The sequence below is a fragment of the Salvelinus alpinus genome, chromosome 7 (assembly GCF_045679555.1).
Source record: "Salvelinus alpinus chromosome 7, SLU_Salpinus.1, whole genome shotgun sequence".
Taxonomy (NCBI): domain Eukaryota; kingdom Metazoa; phylum Chordata; class Actinopteri; order Salmoniformes; family Salmonidae; genus Salvelinus; species Salvelinus alpinus.
Genome location: NC_092092.1, coordinates 58,203,503 through 58,217,363, shown reverse-complemented (window position 1 = coordinate 58,217,363; position 13,861 = coordinate 58,203,503). Strand labels below are relative to the sequence as shown.

Below are 13,861 nucleotides of genomic sequence, written 5' to 3'. Positions count from 1 at the left end.
CCTGAAACACTACGATACAGTACTGTACTGAATAGCTCTTCTTGGAATGAAAACCTTTCTTCTTTCTAGAATAAATCAAATCTGTCAATCTGTTGCTCTTGACCTCTTTTTACTACAGAGTACCTACCTATTCTCCCTCTCTCTCTCTCTCTCTCTCTCTCTCTCTCTCTCTCTCTCTCTCTCTCTCTCTCTCTCTCTCTCTCTCTCTCTCTCTCTCTCTCTCTCTCTCTCTCTCTCTCTCTCTCTCTCTGTTTTCCTGTTGTCCAGGTTGGCAGAGATGGAGAACCAGAATTGTTCCTTCTTCACAGATAGCCTGTCGCCTGATGAGAGTCTGTGAGTACACTCCCACCTCCCCCACACACTGACCCCTTTCATTTCAGCCAAGTGTATGTGTGTGTGTGTTTATGTGTCTGAGGGAGTGTGTCGGCATGTGTATGCCTGTGTGTATACCCCGAGTGTGCACACACACATTCAGGGAAGGCTGGTCAGTCACATAAAATAATCACCAAGTTTATGAAAAGGACCCATGGCCGAGGCAGTGCACACACTCCACCTTCATCATATAACAGTCTGTGATTAAAGACCAAATACACAGGAGAGAGGGAGGCCCATTGAAATACTACAGAACATGATGTCAAGAGCCAGAGGCTGGCTGAGCGAAAAGGAGGGGAGAGGGGGAGTAGCTTTGATGTGAATGGTGGAGTCAATAAGGTGAGCCCCTCACTAAGGAATCATATAAACTGACTGGACACAGGTGTTGGCCCTGATCAAAGGCTTTGGCTGAGACAGAGAGTGTTTTGGGGGTGAGGCGTGTGTGTGTGTTTTCATTATGAGCACTGCTATAACAAAATGAATTTTACCACCAAGGTGTAGTGGCCTCCATCAAAGGGTTTACTGTGTGTGTTTTTAGTGTCGAGAGAAAGAGAGCGAGGGTGTGTTTGTGTTTATGTGCGTTGTGTGTGCATAGGTCCACGTCAGTGTGTGTATTCATATCTGTGTATATGTGTGGGTGCATTCATGTCTGTGTGTGTGTGTCAGTGTGTGCGTTCATGTCTGTGTATGTGTGTCTGTATGTGCACGTGTGTATTTGCGAGATAGGGAGGGCATTGGCATGGTGTGTGAAGCTGCCTATTTGATGTGTCAACATGGCTGTTTGTATAGTTGTTCAGTGTGCTGTTTGTCTGCAAGCTATTTGCTCTGTGTGTCTGGTTTATCACTGTGACACTGTGGCTATGTTTGTTCCAAGTGTTTCTGTACTTTGTTCTTGTCAGTAGGGCTACTGCTCTGTCTCCTGTCTCCTGTCTTCTGTCTCTGTGTCCTGTCTCTACTGCTGCTCTTTGTGTGTGCTGAGTCCCCTCGTTCTTATGTCACTCTGTTAGCTTGCTGCCCAGTGCTGCAGTATGTCTGGCTGTGCTCTGGCGTCATTAGTGTCCTTTATTTCTGCATGTCTGTCTATGTCATGTCTGTCTATGTCATGTGCGTCGATCCTGCCTGTGCTGCTGTTGCTGTCCGTGTGTCTGTTGCTGTCTGTGTGTCTGTGCCATTACGTGTCAGTACTGCTCCACCATACCAATGTGTCTGTTGCGCTTTGCTTCTGCAGTGCTGTCTGTGCTGCTGTGCTGCTCTGTCCTGTGCTGTGCTGTCTTGTTTGTGGCTGTACACTGTCCTGTCCTGTGCTGTGGCTGTTTGCTGTGCTGTGCTGCTGGTGGCAGGGTTGTGGCTCAGTGTGCTGAGTGTCTCCTGTGCTGTGTCATGTGGGGGACTCAGGGATGAAGATCAGTACCTCCTGCGTCACTCCAGCCCCGGCACCCTGGACCAGGACTCCCCCAGCGGACAACAGATGCTGCTGGCCCACCTGGACTGTCAGGACAAGGACGAGCTGCAGAGAACGCTGGCCCGCCTGGAGAACGAGAACCGGTGAGAAAAATCTTAGAAATCTCTTATCTTAGAACCTTTAGAACTATTGGTCTTAGAACCATTAAGGTATAGAACCTTTTTGTCTTAAAACTTTTAGAACATAGAACCTTTTGGTCTTAGAACCTTTAAGGTGTAGAACTGTTTTGTCTTAGTACCTGTAGGACACAGGACCCGTTGGCCTTAGAACATTTGGGGCTTAGAACCTTTAGGTCTTAGAACCTTTAAGGTGTAGAACCTTTTGGTCTTAGAACCTGTAGGACTTCCAAGCTTTAGCTCTTACAACTCTACAGGGTCACTACCATGGCCATCCTAATCAATTATCCATGCTTCTGACACCCAATGTGAGAACTACACCATCGTTAGGGTGATTGTATAGTGAACAGAGTATACTACTGTATGATGCATGAGTGTGATGGGAAAGAAATGGCTTTGGAACACATCAATTGGATTCTCGTGCCCAAATAGGATTCTGTGTTACTTAAGTACCCTTAAGACCTTGAAGTAAAAGTTGAAATGAGAGAGAATCATGCTTTTCCCATACACTTCATTTGATACCAGAGGCAACTTTAAAAGGTATGATTCATCATATTTATTCTATTGTGTATTTTCTACGTGCCCCTGACCTTCGGGCCAACACACACGCGCACACACACACATTTGTTTGCTCTCCGTTTGTCACCGATGAATAATAGGTTAATAAAGCTAGATTAATAACATATATACACACAGCTGGTGTCTGAAACCTTAACCTAGTTTGGTATTATTTCTGTATTGTTATGATGAGGTATATCCTGTGTGCTCCTCATTTAGCACTGCAGCTGTCTTCCTTTATTCTGATTTATTCTGACAGACTCATTGTGGAAGTCATGAGTGTGTAGCTCATGCATATGTGGTAGAATTAGTACCGTCATCCCATGCCTCAACTTTCTTTGCTCTGTGAAAATTGTCAGGAAAATAAGAAGAAAAAGATTCCTGCGCACAATTTCGCTGCTCAGAAAAGTGATCTTTATTGTCTGTGCGAAATGTGTCACGAACCGACTCGTAGCCCGCAACAGAAAGCGAAACAACATGGAGATCAAGGAATAACACAAATATATTTATTAACTAAAGTAAACTATAACAAGTAACAATGGTGAGTGTAGTCAGTCGAGTAAGTGAGTGGTTACGTGCATAGATGTGACAATGCAAACAAACAAAACAGGCATAAAGAAATGCCACAACCAAAATTCAGCAGTGTGTCTGCGTGGAGAGAGTCTCCCCAATGAATGGGGTAAGGTGTATTTATCCCCAGGACACACCCGAGCCCAGGTGTGTCCCATTTCGCTGACGACCCTCCCGGCTCCGCCCACCGACATCCTAATAAGGAAAACAAGAGCAAAGAGAAAGAATTCGGCAGACAGAGTGGGAGGGTCGTCACAAATGTTATAGAGACAAAGGCTTTCTGTTTCCATACAGACAGAAATGAATTATGAGCTGTGGTAAACGATGCATGCACAGGATTCGTCTTTATGTTAAACACAAGTTAATCCTAATCAACAGTTCAACTCGATTACATTTCTGTTTTCATACAGTGTATATGTTTAGAGCGATCATTTTTCCTGACTATGTCACTAGTCAGTTCGCATGATCAGCACACAGACTGTAAATTATCTGAATTATCTGTAGAACTCCGAGACAGGATTTAGTCGAGGCACAGATCTGGGGAAGGGAAGCAAAACATTTCTGCAGCATTGAAGGTCCCCAAGAATATAGTGGCCTCCATCATTCTTAAATGGAAGAAGTTTGGACCCAGCAAGACTCTTCCTAGAGCTGGCCCACCTGGCCAAACTGAGAAATGGGGGGAGAAGGGCCTTGGTCAAAGAGATGACCAAGAACCCGATGGTCACTCTGACAGAGCTCCAGAGTTCCTCTGTGGAGATGGGAAAACCTTCCAGAAGGACAACCAGCTCTGCAGCACTCCACCAATCAGGCCTTTATGCCAGAGTGGCCAGACGGAAGCCACTCCTCAGTAAAAGGCACATGACAGCCCACTTGAAGTTTGCCAAAAGGCATCTAAAGGACTCTCAGACATGAGACACAACATTCTCTGGTCTGATGAAACCAAGATTGAACTCCTTGGCCTGAATGCCAAGCGTCACATCTGGAGGAAACCTGGCACCATCCCTACGGTGAAGCATGGTGGTTTTGGTTTTTCAGCGGCAGGGACTGAGAGAAGTTAGGATTGAGGGTAAGATGAATGGAGCAAAGTACAGAGAGTTCCTTGATGGAAACCTGCTCCAGAGCTCTCAGGACCTCAGACTGGGGCGAAGGTTCACCTTCTAACAGGACAACAACCCTAAGCACACAGCCAAGACAATGCAGGAGTGGCTTCGGGACAAGTCTCTGAGTCCTTGAGTGGCCCAGCCAGAGACTTGAACCCGATAGCTGTGCAGCGACACTCCCCATCCAACCTGACAGAGCTTTAGAGGATCTGCAGAGAAGAATGGGAGAAACTCCCAAAATACAGGTGTGCCAAGCTTGTAGTGCCATACCAAAGAAGACTTGAGGCTGTAATTGCTGCCAAAGGTGCTTCAACAAAGTACTGAGTAAAGGGTCAGAATACTCATGTAAATGTGATATTTCTGTATTTTTTTATTTATACATTTGCACACATTGCTAAAACCTGTCTTTGCTTTGTCATTATGGGGTATTGTGTGTAGATTGATGAGGAAAAAATGTACTTAATCAATTTTAGAATAAGGCTGTAACGTAACAAAATGTGAAAAAAGTCAAGGGGTCTGAATACTTTCCGAATGCACTGTATGCCAGGAACCGGCCCTGCCTTTAGTCACTGTGATGCTGGCCTTTGGAACAGCCTGCCAGAGGATTTGAGGGCCTCAGAAATGGTAGACAATTTGAAGAAAAAGGTTGAGACATACTTTTTTAGCTGCACTTTTACCTACGGTGCTTTTAGTTGTCTCAGCCATAGTGCCATCTTAATTTATTTATACGTTTTTCGCTGTATTCTCATGTCCACTGTTATTTTACTGTTTTACTTTTTGAATTTGTCTCCCAAAAAATATTCTTGTCTATCTTAAATGTATATTTGTATAGAAAACGTTTTGTGTTATCTTTCGTTTCTTTTTTTATTATATTTGTAAACCACTTTGAAATTAATTATCTTTAGAAATGTGCTTTACAGTAGAAATAAAGTCATTGAGTTATACGCACTACGGCGCTTACAGACAGCTCACACCATTTACTAGCATAGCCTATTGTGGACAGTGAAAACTCCCAGCTCTTTAAAATGCTGTCTGCTGATGTCTCTGTCCTCTCTCCTATTCCCCAGGGTGCTGCAGGGGGAGTGGCGGCGGCTGAAGTGGAGGCATGAGGAGGCGGCTGCGGCGCCCCAGCTGACAGAGGGAGGTGAGGGGGTTCCGGGATCTCCCACGGAGGGCCAGCAGGACGAGGAGCTCCTGGCCGAGGCAAGGGTCCTCCGGCAGCACAAGACTCGCCTGGAGACACGCATGCAGATCCTAGAGGACCACAACAAACAACTGGAGTCCCAGCTGCACAGGCTACGAGAGTTACTGCTGCAGGTAGGGAGGGAGGAAGGGGAAAGGAAAGTGGAAAGAAAGCGAAGGGGGAGAAAGAAAAAAGATGGCTTGGAAAAGAGGAGAGGGGGGGTGAGGTAGAGAACGACTATAAGGGCTTAAAACTGCAGGTACAGAGACAGAAAGGGAAGGGGATAGAGCTGATGAGAGACTGAGGGAAATACCTACGGTAAGGAGAGAAAGCAAGAGGGGGATAGACTCAAGAGGGATTAAGAAGCAGAATGATAAAAGGAAGCAAAAAAGGGGAACAAAGAGAATGGATGGACTGAGAGAAAATAGGACACTGCTGTAGGAGAATAGGAATGTGTGAATGGGGAATATAGAGGGAGAGGGAGGAATGGAAAGATCATTTGTACTGCTGCAGTAGAGGGAGAGAGAGAAAGAAAGAGTGACAGAAAGGCATTTCCTCAGGTGAAAAGACTTGGAAATTGGGAATAGAGAGAGGAGATTGAAAGAGAGACTGGAGAGATGGTTCATTTAGTGGAAAGAGGGGAATAGGATTGGGAACAGTGGGACTGAGTACCAAGAATTCTAAAGTTGTAGATTTGAACTTTCTCACCACTTCCATGAACCTCCCATGTCATATAATGCCTTTCAATCCCTTCTTAAGAAATGTTCATGAACGTAGATTCTTTATTTCCTTCAGTCTATTGTTCCAATATGAAGTGGTGGAGTGGGTGTGGGCAGTCAACTGTCAGTGTCAACCGTTCTGTTTTCATCTCCGTAGAAAGTAGATTTTCCTTTGTTCATCGTACAACTAGGTCTGAATCCCCAGCCAACGCAGCCTTCAGTTTCACTGGAACACTTTGACGTATTTAGTGCGTCTACGTGTTTACTGTATCCTTCAACCCCAACCAACACATTCCAATAACGTTTGTGCTTTTCTGAAGTAGCTGTCGATGGGAATTTTGTGGTGATTGATGACACTATTTACTTTCCACCAGCCCAAAGATGATTCGGAAGCCAACGGGTCGGAACCTTCGTCCCTGTCATCTCCGGTGTCAGGGGGAGGCCGTCAGGGGGACGGACCCAGTAGAGAGACCACAGACACAGAGGCAGCAGGTGAGCTACTAAGTCAAATGTTCCCGAATATTAGGTCCTGTCTAGTCTGGGTACCAGTCTTTTTAGCTAACATTCCACTCCGTCATTTGCCAAATGAACAGAGACAGCAATCAGGCTAGGTCCCACTGGTGGGTTGCAAGTTCCAAGCGATTCCTGCTGGATTATTGACTGGAAAACATTTTGGGGGGAAATTTAGTGGGCCATAACAACATTGGAATGAGATGATTGAATGTTCTGTTGTCACTCATCTCTCTCTGTGTGATGCTGTGTGTGACAGGAGATGGCGATGATGATCATGAACAGGACACAGTGCAGCAGCTGCAGGAGGTCATAGAGCAGCTGAGAAACGTCTTCCCTTCAGAACCTGGTGAGTCTCTCTCTGATCCTACAGACCTGAGACAGACACGCCACAGATACAACCATTTACTTGTGCCCATCAAGGTAGTGAGTCTACTTCCAGCAGATAGAAGCAGGGTATGTACAGTTTACTAGCCTGATCAAAACCCATTAGCCTGGTGAAGACCCACATTGAGTACTGGCCATTCTGCTTGTGTTCTAAAAATGAATTTTGACCCTTAATTGCCACTTTTCCCCCTCTCTCCTCTTCCAGGAACCACGTCACTCATCTAACCCAGGGCGACGCTTGGAGTGCAGAGTGATGCCTGATGGGATGCCTGATGGCCCGTGCCCCATATAGCTGCCGTCAGAGGGACAGAGAGTGCACCAGGTCCTTGACCCATACAGCAGCTCACCCAGAGCTGACCCCTCTCCCTCCCCCTGGACCTCTGTGCACTAACCACCCCTGTGGGAGCCAAAGGCTAACAGCTAATGCTAACGTCCAGGCCGGGCCAAGCACTATGCTAACAAGCTATGGCTAAAGTTATGCTATGCTAAGCGGTGCAGCCAGACACTGTGTTAACCAGCTAAGGAGGCTAAGGAAGCTAACGGCTAACGTTAGCAGCCCAGCCAGGCAGAAACAGTTTTAGCTAGCTAATCCACTACTGGCTAACGCTAGCATCCCAGCCATGACACTGTGCTAACCAGCGTCCACGTAGTCGTCCGAAGGTGTGACGTTTTATATCCATACAGCACAAGGACCTTCCACAAAAATGACTTTTACACAATGCAAAAATGAGTGAGGATTTCCATCATGTTTGTTCTATCCAGTAACTGCGTGCGTTTGTGTTTTTCCTGTTTTCTAATGCGTTTCAAACTTCTCTTTTTTTAACGAGGCGTTCATGCGCACCAGCGTTGACTCGATGTGGGCCAGGCTGGCTGCGTTTCATGCGGCTGGGGCAGGCGTACCCAGAGCAAAGCAGAGCAGATTGTCGGGGAGCCAGCGGGACCCACAACAAGCTTATTGACTCTGTGGGACTGACACATCATCAGTAAAACCCTATGATTTATTTAAGACAGCCAAAGTGCCTGCCAGCGCATGCAGTGCTGCTTCTGTGCACACAGCTCCTCTAATCTTCCCAAACTGGGATGCCTGTCGTCTCTCTCGCATGGCTCCCCTCTTTCTCTGTCACAGTGAGTGCACATATCACACACGCGCGGACCCAAGTTGTTTCAGATGAACTCTCATGCTGTATTAACACACGTACTCATACTCAGATTCATATCACATACAGTAGGAATACACACGTATAAACGCACACACGCTTGCACTCACAGCCGCAAACTTTTGTGAAACGAAATCAGTGACGAAAGAAGGGCTGTGATTTTGCGTCTCTCTGTTCAGGAGGAGAGTCTCGAGACAACGCCGATATGTGTTTAGCTGAGAAAGCGTCTAGCTTTAAAGGCCGGGCCCTCCTCTGGCTCCCGCTGCGTGCACAGCAGGGAAGACATGGTGCCCCAGTGCCCCATGTTGCTTAAACCTTTCAGGGGTACACAAATGCCTAGGATAGTAGGAGCTCGACGCTGGCGGGGCGGTTGGGCTACCATCACACCAGGATCATGTGACGCTCCAGACAGAGCACAGTCTATTTGCCTTAATCCCAGACAGAGCTCAGCATGGACCAATACGTGTGTTTTATGTTGCTGCCTCAAACATTATTAAATGGAGTTCGCCCTGGCGCTCTCTCTCTCCTCTCTCTCCTCCCCCTCTCCCTCTCTTCTTTTCTCTTTTTATGCTTGTGACTCATCCATTTGTCTATCAGATGTTAAAGTACTGGCTCACATATGCCTTTTTTGTCATTCAGTGTTTTCACAATCAGAGGACGAAATTGCATCAGTTGGGTGTAGTGGGTGGATGTGAATGTCATTCAATATCAGATGCTAGTTCTGTTTAGGGGTCTGGGTTCTGTGGCATTTTGCATTAGAGGCATCAGAGAGTCTTTATGAGTAAGGACAGGGAAGACAGTGGGAATTGACAGCGCTAGAGCGGCCTAGCACCTGAGAGACTAATTAAAAGGGTGGGGTCAAATAGGGCTTTGGTGGGGTGGAGGGAGGGAGGATGCTGGGAATGTGATAGCGAAGTGGAAGGGAGGCTCGGAGGAGGGGAGATCTGAGAGACCAAAGGAAAGGGGAAGAAAATAGTCTGTTTAGTGCTCCTGGGCTGAGTGGAGAGGAGCCATCCACTTTGATGTGCTTGCCACAGCAAATCTCCAAGAGACGGACGCAGACAGTAGGCGAGCGGTTTGCTAGAAAAAAAGAGGACAGATGCTCTGTTTTTTTATGAGGTACCACTTCCATAAAGTTCTTACACCCACAGTCGCAGGGAGCCATGATGTGAATAGTTTGTATTCATTCAGAGAACATTCTGACCTTATTGCCAAGAACAGATTTCAGTTTGAATCCCATCCCAGTATTCGTTAGACTTTATCCCCTCCAGGCGCCGGCGTTCACATTTCACATCATCGAGTTCCGTCGTGGCTGTCTGTTTGTTTTGCTGCTGTTGCTAGGGAACTGTACACTGTACAGGTTGAGAGTCAGCAAGGTGGGGCGCCGTTCATAATCGAAATGATAATAACCATATGGGGAAGAGAGGGCGCCTCGATTCCATACCTCAGCCGCCTTATCCCCCGATCACTCCTTAACCACCCCCGCTGAACAATGCCTGCCACTGTTTAGTGTTTAACTGGCATAGAAAGTCATTATCATTGACATCTGTTCTACCTTTGCCAAGGGCTGACGTGCACCGTCATCCTTCTTTACAGGATCCAGGAACAAAGAATTGCTCAAGTGAAAAAAACACGCAACGCAAATAATGTTTACTCTTTGGAAACCTCTTTAATGTGTATTTTTTTTTTTTTGTAAACACACGTCTCATTACACATTGATGAGCCCCCTGAACATAGTTTTGGCTCTGAATATACGCAGCTGTGAATGCATCACAACTCTCTCGCTCTCTGTGTGTGCAATTACGAACTACAGCGATTAGGCCTAGAAACCATATGTCATGTAGACCTATATGCCTTCAGAAACTATTCACCCGTGCCCTTTTCCACATTTTGTTGTGTTACAGCCTGAATTTAAAATTGATTACATTTAGATTTTGTGTCACTGGCCTACACACAATACCCCATAATGTCAAAGTGGAATTATTTTTGGGGAAATGTTTACTCCACAATACTAACCTAAATGACAGCACGGAAAGGAAGCCTTTACAGAATAAAAAATATTCCAAAACATGCATCCTGTTTGCAATATGGCAATAAAGTCAAACTGAAAAAAATGTGGTAAAGAAATCAACTTTATGTCCTGAATACAAAGTGTTATGTTTGGGGCAAATCCAACACAACACATCACTGAGCCCCACTTCATATTTTCAAGCATGGTGGTGGTGGCTGCATCATGTTATGGGAATGCTTGTCAATGGCAAGGACTCAGGGACCTTTTTTTATTATAAAAAGAAACTGAATAGAGCTATGTTCAGGCAAAATCCTATCCAGGTGTGCAAGGCTCTTAGAGACTTACCCAGAAAGACTCACAGCTGTAATCGCTGGCAAAAGTGATTCTAACATTGACTCAGCGGTGTGAATACTTAAATTAGATATTTTTGTACTTAATTTTCAATACATTTGCTAACATTTCTAAAAACATTTTTTCACTTTGTCATTATGAGGTATTGTGAGTAGATGGGTCAGGGTGGAAAAGTATATTTTTTTTATACAGGCTGTAACAACAAAATGTTGAATAAGTCAAGGGGCATGAATACTTTCTGAAGGCACTGTAAATGTTTTGTGTGTTTTGGACAATACTGGAGGTAGGAGAGAGTAGGTGGAATGAATGATTACACCACTGCAGCAGGTAGTTCGGCAGACTGATATAACGATATGTAACAGTGCAGCAGAAAACTGTAGCTCTTCACTGTGTCCCTCTTACTTTAACTCCCAGAAGTCCATACTGTCTTTGTAGTGGCATTGTGTTGTAGCCCATCGAATCGAAGCCTCTGTAAGAACACTGCGTTATACTGCCTGCGTCACGTCTCTCTGTAGTCATGTGATTATCCATCTGAGGCATCTAATGTTCGAGATAAAACCACTGTGGAGCTCGAACCACATTGGAGCGCTACGAGTAGTGTCTCGGGCTCCCCGTAGCGCGACCTCACGCTGGATACCAGTCCGATCATTTTCAGCGTGATTGAGGAGAAGCCCTAGTCGCCGGAGACAGAAACAGTTTAGAGGACATGGCCAACGGGTATGGCTGTGTCCCTGCTATATATAGTTGGTCAACCCGTTATAGAGCGCCGCTCATTATTCCTAATGGCGTGACCTTCTGTGCACGCTGAGTTCTGGGCACCTTGGCATCGTTACGAGACACAGGGAGGGTTGTTGGTGTTCTCGAACACGGCAGGGCCATGAATTACTTAACCTCTTATGGGAATCAGAGCTACAACGACATACACTAGCCTAGCCTATTTTACCACACAGAGACGCCCTGCCACCGCAAAACACAGACTCATCTTTTCTATTCTACTGTCTTTTTTAAAGCAACGTTACTACGCCTCATTACTTGTCCATTTGTTTATGACTAATGTGTCTGTCATTTACTTATTTGTTTATTTAATTGTGTACTGTACTGACATTCCTCCTTGTTGTTGTCCTCCCCATCGGTTTTTAATCTGTATAAAATTATTGAAAAAGAAAGGCTTTTTATTAACGAGTGGGTTACTGGCTGCTTTCTACTCTTTGTGTACAAAGAATAAATACAATTTGTATTTGTTATACATGACGTCTGCTTGTCTTTTGTGTATGCCACCAAGTATGACCCTGAATTGAATTATGGTAATCACCACATGATATGTCATGATCACATCAATGTCATGAATCACATTAATGTCATGAATCACATCAATGTCTTGAATCACATCAATGTCATGAATCACATTAATGTCATGATCACATCAATGTCATGAATCACATTAATGTCATGAATCACATCAATGTCTTGAATCACATCAATGTCATGAATCACATCAATGTCATGAGTCACATCAATGTCATGAATCACATCAATGTCATGAATCACGTCAATGTCATGAATCACGTCAATGTCTTGAATCACATCAATGTCTTGATCACATCAATGTCATGATCACATCAATGTCATGATCACATCAATGTCATGATCACATCAATGTCTTGAATCACATCAATGTCTTGAATCACATCAATGTCATGAATCACATCAATGTCATGAATCACATCAATGTCTTGAATCACATCAATGTCATGAATCACATCAATGTCATGAATCATATCAATGTCTTGAATCACATCAATGTCATGAATCACATCAATGTCTTGATCACATCAATGTCATGAATCACATCAATGTCTTGATCACATCAATGTCATGAATCACATCAATGTCATGAATCACATCAATGTCATGAATCACATCAATGTCATGAATCACATCAATGTCATGAATCACGTCAATGTCATGAATCACGTCAATGTCTTGAATCACATCAATGTCTTGATCACATCAATGTCATGATCACATCAATGTCATGATCACATCAATGTCATGATCACATCAATGTCTTGAATCACATCAATGTCTTGAATCACATCAATGTCATGAATCACATCAATGTCATGAATCACATCAATGTCTTGAATCACATCAATGTCATGAATCATATCAATGTCTTGAATCACATCAATGTCATGAATCATATCAATGTCTTGAATCACATCAATGTCATGAATCACATCAATGTCTTGATCACATCAATGTCTTGATCACATCAATGTCATGATCACATCAATGTCATGAATCACATCAATGCCTTGAATCACATCAATGTCATGATCACATCAATGCCTTGAATCACATCAATGTCATGAATCACATCAATGTCATGAATCACATCAATGTCATGAATCACATCAATGCCTGTCTATGTTTTACCTGTTTTTATTGTGTTTACTTTTGGACTTGGTGGAGGGATGGATATTTCCAGTGGGGACCCCAGGCTTGGTGTTGCTTGTCCCTCTGATGGACACGGCTGTTCATCAGAACTCTTTCCCTCTGTTTTTCTCCCTTCATCCATTTTGCTTTCCTCTGCCTCTCCTTTGTTAGGTCTGTCCATCTGTGTGTCTAACCTGACTCTCTCCTTTGTTAGGTCTGTCCACCTGTGTGTCTAACCTGACTCTCTCCTTTGTTAGGTCTGTCCATATGTGTGTCTAACCGGACTCTCTCCTTTGTTAGGTCTGTCCATCTGTGTGTCTAACCTGACTCTCTCCTTTGTTAGGTCTGTCCATCTGTGTGTCTAACCTGACTCTGTCCTTTGTTAGGTCTGTCCATCTGTGTGTCTAACCTGACTCTCTCCTTTGTTAGGTCTGTCCATCTGTGTGTCTAAACTGACTCTCTCCTTTGTTAGGTCTGTCCATCTGTGTGTCTAACCTGACTCTCTCCTTTGTTAGGTCTGTCCATCTGTGTGTCTAACCTGACTCTCTCCTTTGTTAGGTCTGTCCATCTGTGTGTCTAACCTGACTCTCTCCTTTATTAGGTCTGTCCATCTGTGTGTCTAACCTGACTCTCTCCTTTGTTAGGTCTGTCCATCTGTGTGTCTAACCTGACTCTCTCCTTTGTTAGGTCTGTCCATCTGTGTGTCTAACCTGACTCTCTCCTTTGTTAGGTCTGTCCATCTGTGTGTCTAACCTGACTCTCTCCTTTGTTAGGTCTGTCCATCTGTGTGTCTAACCTGACTCTCTCCTTTGTTAGGTCTGTCCATCTGTGTGTCTAACCTGACTCACCTCAGCTACCTCTGAAAGTACCTCTGTGGCCTGCTGGTTAGGAAGGTCAGCTGTGGCTAATGTACTCCTATTGGTTGA

General features: G+C 44.7%; 1 protein-coding gene across 2 annotated transcripts in view; it reads left to right on the top strand.

Moving 5' to 3' along the window:
* LOC139581316 (dystrophin-related protein 2-like) overlaps nucleotides 1-11,742 on the top strand; it is a 114,190-nt gene extending 102,448 nt beyond the window's left edge. Inside the window, exons 19-24 of one of the 2 annotated variants that reach the window (XM_071410931.1) lie at nucleotides 268-333; nucleotides 1,801-1,917; nucleotides 5,246-5,495; nucleotides 6,455-6,572; nucleotides 6,850-6,939; nucleotides 7,183-11,742. In XM_071410931.1, the coding sequence (XP_071267032.1) occupies nucleotides 268-333; nucleotides 1,801-1,917; nucleotides 5,246-5,495; nucleotides 6,455-6,572; nucleotides 6,850-6,939; nucleotides 7,183-7,202 (661 nt within the window). In that variant the 3' untranslated portion in view covers nucleotides 7,203-11,742. Of the gene's footprint in view, nucleotides 1-267; nucleotides 334-1,767; nucleotides 1,918-5,245; nucleotides 5,496-6,454; nucleotides 6,573-6,849; nucleotides 6,940-7,182 lie in introns of both variants that reach the window. The other variant, XM_071410929.1, reaches the window with a different exon arrangement.
* The last annotated feature ends 2,119 nt before the right edge of the window (nucleotides 11,743-13,861 follow it).